Here is a 12,286-nt window from a genome sequence, read left to right as displayed (position 1 = left end):
TTTAAATGAATTTTATTAATATATCATCTGACAACTGTATTATATTTAATAGCTCTTATAGACAATCTTTGAAGTTTAGAAAAATTCCAAAGGGCATCCAGAGGATGTTCCTCTGGTTACCCTTTACTCTTTCGGATATGTTGGCTCTGTTAGGGATGCTAAAAGCTTGAAGGTTTGACCGTACAAAATTTTGGAATCTCTCTCATAGAAAAAATGTCAATAATTTTAGAATATTTTCAGAGCAAAAAACTGATTTCTCAAGATTTTTCAGATCGCTCATATTGGATCGAGCCGGAATACCTTAATCTCCTTCAGGATTAGCACAAGCTCGTAACGAGCGCAGAAGCACGCGTTCTGGAGTATTGTTTCGACCTGCGGCCCTGACGCGTCTTGCGGATGTGGATGATGGTGCGGCGTATGCGAGATCTGGTGGCCGGGATACGATGAATGCGGCAGCGGCGTCGCGTGCTGATGGTGCGGCGTCGTGGGTGCGTGGCTGTGATGATGATGAGGCGTCGAGTGTATGTGACTATGGCCGTGACCCATCGCGTGCGCGTGATGCGGCCCGGGCGTGCTGTATACGTTGTTTAGCAGATTATTGTGAGACGCCAACGCGTTGTCATCCAGGTCCAGGACGTTCGCCAAGAGGGACTTGCTACTCCTCTGGTGGAGCTCCAGATCGCCATATGACTTGCTCGTACCTGGGGTCCGAGAAAAAAGTGTTAGCCGTTAAATTAGAAAAAAATTACAGAATTACGTAATAATTATATGTATAATTAATTATTAATACAGCGACATAAAAGCGGGAGGTAATTATTGAAGAATAACTGCATATCAAATATTTATGTGAGAAGAAACCCAGAATTAAATTATTCTCATAAACTACATTCTAATTCATTGATAAATTTTTTTAAACTTAATCATTAATTTATTTGAACAAAAAATTCTTTTTCTACTTTTAAGATGATCGTACCCGTAACCGGAGATGGCTTCTGAGATTTTTGTACTTCCTTTTCTTCATCTGGCACTGGCCTCGACATACGGAGTATACAGGGTAGCCAGTACAGGAAAACTACCTTAATCTGTAATGCATTTTAATTAATAATATAGTCCAATATACGTAATTAGATATTGGTTACTGTGATGTGATTATAATTTCAAACTTGCAAAAATTTACGACTTTCAAGAGGCAAGCCGCGTTATTAATTTAAATTAATTTGCGTGTGTGCATACCTTTCGCTTGAGGAAATCTAATCGCGCGAGTAATCAATCTTCGAAATTTACATCCTAATTAAAATGACGTTTAACGAGAAATTCGATAATGCAATGTGATTTAGTATCGTGGCGCGCATTCGATGGAGTGGCCCTTAATTATTCACCTATAAAATTCCCGATGAAAAGAGAACGATGTATCGGTCTCAGCGACGGCACGCTGTTATATTTTAATTAAAACCATAATTATCCATCGATATATGTGGAAGTCATATAGCATCGGCAACGAATTAAATTGAGCTTTAACAAAATTGTTTTCGTTGTATCTCTTGCGCGAATGAAAGTAACGTTAACAAATTGTTTGGCTAGTACATACATTTCAGAGACATAAATCTACAGAATGTATGATATCAATTAATTCTAAAAATAATTGAAAAACCTACACGTACACAAATAAATTGAATAATTTAGCCAAGTGTGAGCCAGACCTTCAATAAAATTCTATGCAAGTTATTATTGACTATCGATTTTATATTAATAAGTTATATTAACATGAACTAGTTTATCCGATTAATTTGATAACAATAAAGTCAGTTATTTGTTTCGTCTTACATTATCTTCATTTAATTACTAATTGCTGTCAATAATTCATGCAATTCTTGATAAACTCGTTATAAATTTCGAAAATTTCGGACAAACTGTATATATGTATATATGTATTTTTTTGTTTTAAATAATAACAGAACTATAAATCAACTTGTTATTAAGTTTGCGATATTTTGCTTCTCATATTTTCACATTACAATACTAACAAGATAATTAAGTCATAATAGTCACAGTGTTACGTTGTGCGCTTTGATATCGATCAAAGTAAATTACCCATTCAGACATTTCATGGGAGTCAGCATTCCGATGATGATAGTTCAAGATGAGAATCGTGCTGACTACACTGCTGGCTACCATAAACATGATGCAATTGAAGTACGTTCCTGAAAAATTATAAAAATAATTAAGTATAAATACGATTTGAAAATGAGCCAAAGTAGCACAAGCAAACGATAATTATTAAATTACCCAATTAGCATAAAATTATAATATTAATATAAAACTTGAAGCTTGATAGTCGATATATACGTATTTTAACACGGTTTACATTTTCTAAATATTAACTAAATTAACGTTAAGTTCACGTTTCTCTTTGCATCTATCAAATAAATATAATTGTACGTTCTCTGTCAAACATGATCATGATTTATATAATAATATAGAATATTATAATATGCTAATATTAATAATAAATAATAATAAATAATTTCATAATAGTTTCCAATTTATTCAATTATTTGATAATTATAAATTATAAAATAGTATGTATATAATAATTATAAAAGCATAAAATATTAATTCTAATAATATGAAAGAAATTCAGTCGCGTGTATTCTTGCCTCAGATATTTTACAATTAGGAAGCACACCTTAGAAGAGTGCAAAGATAAACCCTTCGTTCCTTCTCTCCCTATCTTTTTCCACTCGAATGGTTCACGATATAGGTGATCAATCACGCTCTGCTTTCTCATATTGAAAAATTAATTATATTGAAAATCAATCAAATCGAGCTCACCTAAAAGCGGCACAGCGTCAGACGTCGCCGGCATTGTCTCGGCAACCATATTCAGGAACACAGTGAGGGACAAGAGGATGGTTACTCCTACAAAAGAGGTTCGTTGGCTTCGATTAATTATCGAGTGCTTCGAAGAGGTGGCCAAGCGAGATTAACCCTCGGCCCTTGAACGCTCGAAGAGCCTTCAATGCGTAACAACCCCCGTATTGAAGGCGCTTCGATTCTCATCTTAAGGCGATATGATGTCTCCGACCTCGTCGCCACGAACGCAGTGACAGATAAAGTGTTCCTTCTATTTATAATTTCTCGAGAGAATAATTTATTAAAAATGTTATAAGGAATAAAAAAATTATATAAATTAAAAATAAAATAGTAAAAATTTTGTTGATATTTTTTATTTTAATTAGGGATCTTAAATGGAAAATCTTTGAAGGGATAATTTGCACATGCAGAATCATAAAGTATTTTAATCTGTCACTGTGCTCGGGCTTTGAACTCGCGACATTCATTCGCAAGATGCGGCGTCGCGTTAAGAGGTGCTTTCAAATTATTTAGACTTTCAAAACATCGCGACAGATGCCTCATCTAAATATCAGATGTTACTCGAGTTTTCTCGAAGCTCGCGATATAACGCGTTGAAAGGTGCCTTTAAGAGCCTTTAGAGACACGGAGATCAATCGCGATTAAAAGGTCTTGTTTTTTTCTGATTGTTTCGTTTTTATTTAAAATAGAATCTTTTCATTTCTTCTATTATACGCAAGAATTCCCATTACATCGTTAAGACAATTTGTAAATAAAATTATATATATATTTGTTAATTAATTTCCGAATTAATCACAATAATCAAATTCTAATAATACGAAAAACAATATCAAATTCTTTATTGGAAAATTTGGTTTATGCGTCGTTCGACTATAATACAAATGTTAAGGCGATCACTATAAATAGAGCGTTGTCGCACACGAAGAGATGTTATTATCATATCTCGATCTATGAATAGCTACGAGCTTCGAAGCAATTCGCGAAGGAGACGATTGCAATCGCTCGATATTGTCATTCCATTGTCACCGTATCTTCTCGTCGACGACGATTGTCGCGATCGCTTCCGAATTCGGCGGAGATTCAGAATAACGCTCTTGTAGGTACGCTCGAAGAAATTCGACGACCTGAATAGAAGGCTCGCTCAAGTTCTGGCGTCGGGATACCGTTTCAATCGGGATCGGGACGAAATCTAATCGCGTAAACGCCCGATGCGCTTAGCAAACTCCGGCGCATGACTCTAATCACGGGAGCGTTTACACGGTAGCGAGAGGCGAGGCGAGCAAGGAATCGGAATTATGCAGCTGAGCGGATTCGAGCTGTAGGAGGTAAAATTTCTACCGGGTATCCGGCTACTCGGCAAATTCCAGGACGATCACGCTTACAAGGTAACAATGAAATAAATTGTGTCATGGAGAGCGCTAACGTAATCTATCTCTACCTGTAATCACAAGAAGACGCGTTCGAGAGAAAGTCACTTTATTTCATGTCTTTTTTTATGTAAGTCGATAAAACTATCTCATATATCTTTTTTTTATTATAATAGAACAATTTGCTGTCAAATTCATCATTCTCGATCAATTTATTTGTCACTCTAGATTTTTTTTATTTCAAGTTAATTCGATAAACTTGCAGTTATTTGTTGAAAAATTTATTCAAAAATACTAAGAAAAAATTACACAAATATTATAATAAATTTTAATTAATTAAATGAATATTTTCATTTTTATGTTTAATAAGAAAGCAAATTTTTAAAATTTTCTCTCTGAGAAAATTTGACTTTAATATTCTTCCCTGCGAACGTGTCATATAAAAAATATAGATTTGCACGTATAAATAAAATTTATGATATATACAACTGAACGCAAAACGTTCATCTCAATTTGACACGAAAATCTTTGACGTACGATCGTTCTTTATTCAATTGCGCGTTGACGTGAAACCGTATTCGTGATGTTTGGATTCAACGAACCAAGTTTTCGTATATACGGTATTTTATCGTCTAATTTCGAAATTCGATAAAGTCCCCGCGGTATTTGATTGCGGAAGAAACTCACGACGACGTGATGCGGAATAGTTTCTTCTTCCTGGCGCGGTTTCCGGATGCGGGAGAATCTGTCGGAAGTAGGTCGGACCTAATCGCGCAAATATCTGATGTTCTTAACAAACAGGAATGTGTCTAATCGCGGGTGCTCGAATTTACGAACTGTTGGGAAGGGAGGAGCAGTTGGAGTTTTGCATCGAGTTTAAACTTACCGAGGGAGAGTTTCTCGCCGGAATCGGGCGGCAGGGTAAACCCGAGAACGGCCATGCTGGCAATTAGAACGCACGGCACGATCAGGTTGAAAAAGTAGTAGAGTGTGCGTCTTCTGATGATGACGACGAAAGTGATGTCTATGTACGGTTCCGGGCAGCAATTGTAGTAGATTTCATTCCTTTTACCAGGTACCCCTGAGCGAAACAGAAATGGTCATTAATATTATATCGGCATTATTTTTTTATATTCGTATATTTTATTGTGCAGAAAACGCAACCAAAGAATCAAAACTATCGAGATGCAAAAATCATTTTTTTTCTGCTTTTCTAGTTATAAATGTAGAAAAATCTATATCATATATGTATATATATAAAATCTTGAAAGGGAAGCTTGCACTTTAGGATTAAAAATGGTCATTAATATTATATCAGCATTATTTTTTTATATTCATATATTTTATTGTGCAGAAAACGCAACCAAAGAATCAAAACTATCGAGATGCAATAATCATTTTTTTCTGCTTTTCTAGTTATAAATGTAGAAAAATCTATATCTATATATATTAAATCTTGAAAGGGAAGCTTGCACTTTAGGATCAAAAATGGCCATTAATATTATATCAGCATTATTTTTTTATATTCATATATTTTATTGTGCAGAAAACGCAACCAAAGAATCAAAACTATCGAGATGCAATAATCATTTTTTTCTGCTTTTCTAGTTATAAATGTAGAAAAATCTATATCTATATATATTAAATCTTGAAAGGGAAGCTTGCACTTTAGGATTAAAAAATTATATCTATAGAATAGATTAAAGATTGAGAAATTAAAAGACATCAATATCCTGACTGACATTTTAAGCAAATGATTATTCTATTGTTTCGTAAATGGTCCTCGATAATTAATATACACAGATCCTTGAAATTTGTATTTTACATTAAAATCCTCAAACGGATATTGAATCCTAGCGCTTGCACTTATGACGTCGCGCACACGTGTAGAAATAATCGATACTGTCAATAAAATAAAATGCGCTGTCGAGCGTAACAAAAGATTGCCGGAAGCGAAACATTCTTCTACTCTACTCCCTTGAATTATCCCGTGTAACAGGGCAGAGAAAAACGGACGATTCTATCTTACGTTATTCCTCCGGGTACAAAACGGTGCGCTCTGCTCCAGCCGTAGTTACTTAAGATACATTTCTACCGCAAGTCTCATAACTTGAGCACATACATTACACGTGTACGCCGACCTACGCTATTCCCACGCGTAATGCATCGTACAATTTTTCGAGAGATACATGAGATACGAGAAGCGAATGTTCTTGCTCTTGCGTTAGAGTGACGATAAAGACGCTACGTGCGCTCGCGTTTCTTGAATTTATCTACAATGAATTTATCAACTGCAAGTGACATACGATCGAACAATATATCATCATAATTATGTTATTTTCTTCTCAAGAAATGTGAACTAGATGTTTCTGTATTTTTCTACTACAATTCCAATATATGAGGCTATACTATATACGTGCAGTTCATGTGTACACGTTTATTTTCGAGCCATTACATTGTAATATGTGTAAACAAGAGATAGCGTTTACAATTTCTTATTACAAATATTATTAATCGAAAATTATTATTTATATAAAAATTAATCGTATTCTATTATTAAATCGTACTAAAAATATAACATAATTTTAAATTTAGCAATAGGTATCAAAGATTTATTATTGACATATCTGATTGCAAAAATAAAATTTTATTTTCATCATTGTAATTGACAGCTCTTTACATATAGGTTGTCAAATTAGAACGCAAGCTAATATATATATACATTATATATATATATATATATATATATATATATATATATATATATATATGATGTATGTATACGGAAACTAATTTTACTAATCTTTTTACGAATTTTATTGATATCAGAATAAAATCGAATACAAAGGAATGTTTAATTTGTGAGACAAAAGTTTCGCGTGGCTAAATTTTGACTAATAATTGTGTAATATCTATAAAACATGCATATAAAATAAAATATAAATCCACGATAAAAAATGGTGTGTAAATATCTGCAAGTAAAATACTCAAATTTAAAAATTTTGACTTTTAATAAATTCTCAGGCAATTATTCAGCAATTGTGACAAACTGGTATATTCGCTTTTCAAGTGAGACACTTCGCCGTAATTCCGACACTTTACCGATCGCCCGATGTGTGTTCGCCAACGAAAACACTGAACTTGGGGCGCGTTCCCTCTCCTCTTCCCCCCCCGTTTGACCCAGATACAGGCAATTTTGACAGGGACAAAGCGAGGATCAATACCGTTTCCGATTTGCGAAACGATTGATCATCCGCCCGTGGCCGTGCAAGACTTTAGAATTGCTAATCGGCCGGGAATCACTTTCGGTGCAAACTATCCGGGCGTGGCGACGGTACCCTTCGATAAGGACTGTAAAAACTCACCCAACAGATCCCACTCGCCGTTAGTGATGAAACTGCTGATGTCACCCCCGGCCTCGTCCTGCAGCTGCAGATCCAACTGTCGACAATTTATGACGGTCGATTAGCGAAAACTTATTGCACTCACACCGCACGTAAGACGGCTGTTTTGTGTTTCAACAATGACGGGAAAATCTATTTTATATAGAATGACTGATTGTGAGATACAGAATCTGTTGTTTCTTCATTTTTAAAAGAAACATCAAGATATTGTTGAAATGAAGAGGAACTGCGATCTGGATCTGTTTGTATTTCAATATCAATTTATAAGGTATTAATTTATATAATTATGATTCCTACAAAAAAATTTAATTCATTTTATAGTTTATTTTTAAAATTATTAAAAAATAATCTTATCTATTCGTACTCTCTAAATATACACGTATTTTTTAATCAGCATATTGAAGAAATTAGTATTAAAGAAAAGAAAAAGATGCAGACCACAAAAATATATATAATGTATTTGAATGGTATTTTATTATTTATATGCTATTATAAATGCTCTGTCGACTTTTTGATTGCATATGATCGACTTTATATAGTTTTTTGTTGATGCAACTCGTATGAATTCATGCATATTTACAGCCAATATGAAGTTCTCGCAATCTTTTGCAATTTCTGCGCGTTCGAATATTAATGCGAAGTTTTTCTCGTTTGGCGTTTGGGTGTAATCTATAGCGAATTAATAGCTGGGGTATACGGATTGTTAAGTGAGAATAGACGATTATCAGAAAAGTCTGTTTTGCATTTCGTTCGTATTCAATGGATCGAACCAAACTCGGGAAAATCGTGGCGCATTCCGCTATCTCCCTTGCTTTTGCGTCGCGCTTCAATTACGTTCTGCTTATTGTCCTCCTTAATGAACCCCCGAGTGTTCTCGAATTGCCCGGCACTATGTAATTCGCTTCTTGAATTTTAATTATTCCAAAGTTGCACGCTCGACAATTAAACTTGCCGTGTACATTAGTTGTATGGTAGAAACGCATGTTATTATGAGAAATCAATATTACACTTTTCTCTTAATAATAGCATTATTATAATGATCATAATCGTATCATCATACAACCATCGTACAGCAATTATCTTTTAAAATTAAATATTGTTTACTGATAAATATATAAAATTTTAAATATCGAGAGAGAGAGAGAGAGAAGAGATATTCTGTCACTAATTTCGATATAATATTTGTTTTTATGGTAAAATACTGATATATCATAATGTATCATATTTTCTTTTCATTGTTATACAAAAATTAAGTTTATTATATAAAAATCAAATTTTTAATGCTTCATTATTGATTGTTAATTGGTTTTCTCATTATTCATTTATTAATTTGTTTTAATTTAACACTTCTTTATAGGATATAAATTGATTCAAAAATTGTTATATAAATTTTTCAATGTTTTTCAACACAATTTCTTTAAAATAATTAGTTACTATAATTTTGCTTTTATAATATCTTTCAAAAATATTAAAAAGAATTTTTTTGTATTGAGTTGGAAGAATAAAATGATAGTGAAATCACGTAGGCGAGAATTCTGAATGTCGTTCTCACGTTCATTGTCCTCTAAACGCTTCTTCCACGATTCGCAAATTTCCTGCAATTCATTTTAAAATGACGTTTGTCGCCCATACTTTTGGTGATATTTCGACGAAATGCCGAATGCATTTTATGTCCGTTGTGGTATTTCTAGAACGCACATAAGAAGATCGAGAATATTCATGTTTTTTATACATTTTCCAGGAAATGTATTTTAGATGTACTGATGCATATTAATATTTTTAGCATAAAAAATAAAAATTAATGAAATTTACAAAATATAAAGAAAGAAAAATTTACCGATAATTCTTGTCATATAATTGAGATAATTAAAATAAATAAAATAATTTTAGAGATCCAGAATCCATCAATTTTACATTGTAGAAAGAAATTATTTATTAAACATTAAACTCACTTTTTCTCTTTCTTACTTTTTCTCCCTCTCTATATGTATATCTATCTTCCTATTTAAAATATAATCATACTCTTTATCAAAATAAATAATTATTTAATACAATTGAGATAAACTACTGTAATCTGAAGAATGCTAACTCAATTTGTGTCGAAGATAGCGGAAAATGCGCCACCGTTGCACGATCGGAGTACTTTACTTAAAGTCCGCTCCGTTCTTAGGAATTTCATGGAATGTTCTCCAGAGCGAATCTCGCATTGGCAAACAGCGAAGATTCCTCCTTCTCTTCCCGTCTTTCACCCGTTCTCAGGCGCTAATCAAACTCTTCGACGCCGTCGCTTTAAATTATTTCCGCGTCCCGAGACGTATCGAGAAGTGCCGACGTGCTTCCGACAGATTGGAAAATTCGTAAGTTCGACGTCAATGTCGGGCGAACATATCAAGGAACGACGATTGGTTGACCCAATTCCGATAATGCCTATCCTCTATGCTCACCTGAAAGCCGTCGTACGTCCAGGAGCCGAATTTCATCTCGCAGCGCTGATCATCAAAGGGAAACCAGGTAATGTCTATCTTGCAAGTGCTCTTGAATATACCGGGTGGCACGTACAAACAGGTCCCATTGTTCTTTACGACGACATTCGTTGGGTAAGTGCCATCGAAACCCTCGTCGGCGCTATAAAAAATAATGATTCACGTTAATCTTTCCATGATGGAATGTAGTAGACCGATTTAATCGGTAGATTCTATGCAGCAAATTAATTAAATCAATTTGTAGACTTTTAAAGAGCTCAAATGTTTGCCTTATTTAAAAAATGTAATGGTGAATGTATTTAATAATTGATACATATGTTCGATAACAATTAAACGATAAGGTATAATTATTTTAATGTCATTTTTACGTTGAAAAATATAAGTCGCAAGAATAAGTAGACCATCGAAAAAAATATATATTCATTGTCAGTATATTTTTCGAATGGTCCCTCTCTTATTTCTACATTTTTTTTATTTTTTTTATTTATTTTATACAGCAGTCTTTTTCACTATTAATGTAATCCTGTTATATCACAATGGCGCTAGTTACAATACTTCTTAATTTAACTTTATGTCAAACGCATTTTTTCTGATTGACTTGAGGTATACATAATCATACTCTTTATCAAAATAAATAATTATTTAATACAATTGAGATAAACTACTGTAATCTGAAGAATGCTAACTCGATTTGTGTCGAAGATAGCGGAAAATGCGCCACCGTTGCACGATCGGAGTACTTTACTTAAAGTCCGCTCCGTTCTTAGGAATTTCATGGAATGTTCTCCAGAGCGAATGAATTGAGCGAATTGAGTTCCATGTGATACATATAAAACATTTGTCTTTCTTTACTCCAGAGACTAAACAATATTGCGAAATATGTAAACATAAAACTAATATCAGAGCATTGATGTCCCTGAAGTAAACCCGTCGGTTTATCCCTTCCCTGCAATAATTTAGAGATAATTAAGTTGTCCCTAATGCTGCTCAACCCTTACGAAGAGAGGCGTCTATCTACTCTTTTATAATTAATATATGATGCAATTAATTCAATCTCGCATGTTAATGTCTATTTGCCAAATTATTATGTAAAAATAATTAAGATATATTTCTAATCCTGATAAATTGTGTAGTTTATTAAAAAATTGCACAAAAACATAATTTTGTAATTATTAAATAAAATATTAAGCAAAAATTATTTCAAATTAATAATAAAATAAAAAATTTAATTATAAACTTTGCAAGTTGCAAGAAATTTAAATAGTTTTTCTCGATATAAAGACAAATTTATAAAGTTAACATTTTTAATATCGAGTTATATGTACAGATATTGACATATCGATTAAGGTTTATTAAATGTTGTGCTAAAATGATTAATTATTTTGGAATTTCGCTATACATGTTCAGAAAATATGTTGATAATAAAATGTTGATAAATAGTTGCTGTAAAAACGAGTCGCCATCGTAACTGTATAGTGGCATTTAAGTGTGCAATATATTCTGACATCTCATGCAGTAAAATAAATTACTCCGAAGGCAAACATTACTTTTGCGGGATATTCTTTAAAATTTAAATTGTGAAAGAAAATTCTTACAGAAAATTCTGAAAATTTTTTCGTACAAAAGCTTTAGAATGAATTTTTATGTTATCCCGCAATTTTGAAAGATTGAAAATACAAATATGTATAGTTTCCAATAAACTGTGATGTTAGATGCGATATTTTAAATATTCTACACAATGATGTAAATATACTTAAAACTTTGTTCATAAAAAGAATTAGATTAATTAAACATCTTAACTGTTTATAATCTCGATATAAACAAAAGCTATATATGTGAGCATCTAGATACAGAATTTATAATTAAAAACAATAATTTATCGAGATTATAAACAATTAAGATGTTTAATTAATCTAATTCTTTTTATGACTAATAAAAGTTCCATTTTAGATCATCATTTCACAATATAACAAATTCAAAACGTTAGAAGAGAATATATTAATCATAGAAATTTTCTCATCAAAGGGATACGTTCTTAGACTTACTTAAGATGTCTATCAGAAACAAATTTTCGTACCTCTACTTGGATTTATCGCAACTTACCGATCATGACATACGATTAAACTTCCAAGTGGCGTCGCGTTAAAGGAGACTTGAA

The 12,286-nt window shown here is 32.9% G+C and overlaps 1 protein-coding gene across 1 annotated transcript in view; it reads right to left on the bottom strand.

Moving 5' to 3' along the window:
• The window catches only part of nAChRa7 (nicotinic acetylcholine receptor alpha7 subunit), a 207,017-nt gene that overhangs the window by 1,728 nt on the left and 193,003 nt on the right, over window positions 1-12,286 (bottom strand). Inside the window, exons 5-11 of the mRNA XM_029318891.2 lie at window positions 10,090-10,270; window positions 7,607-7,682; window positions 5,128-5,322; window positions 2,833-2,919; window positions 2,092-2,201; window positions 974-1,082; window positions 301-701 (exon numbers count right to left, since the gene is read on the bottom strand). Of these exons, the coding sequence (XP_029174724.1) occupies window positions 301-701; window positions 974-1,082; window positions 2,092-2,201; window positions 2,833-2,919; window positions 5,128-5,322; window positions 7,607-7,682; window positions 10,090-10,270 (1,159 nt within the window). The remainder of the gene's footprint in view (window positions 1-300; window positions 702-973; window positions 1,083-2,091; window positions 2,202-2,832; window positions 2,920-5,127; window positions 5,323-7,606; window positions 7,683-10,089; window positions 10,271-12,286) is intronic.

The sequence above is a fragment of the Nylanderia fulva genome, unplaced genomic scaffold, assembly GCF_048542155.1.
Source record: "Nylanderia fulva isolate GAGA-0341 unplaced genomic scaffold, ASM4854215v1 Scaffold36, whole genome shotgun sequence".
Classification (NCBI taxonomy): Eukaryota; Metazoa; Arthropoda; class Insecta; order Hymenoptera; family Formicidae; genus Nylanderia; species Nylanderia fulva.
This window is presented reverse-complemented; position numbering and strand designations above follow the sequence as displayed.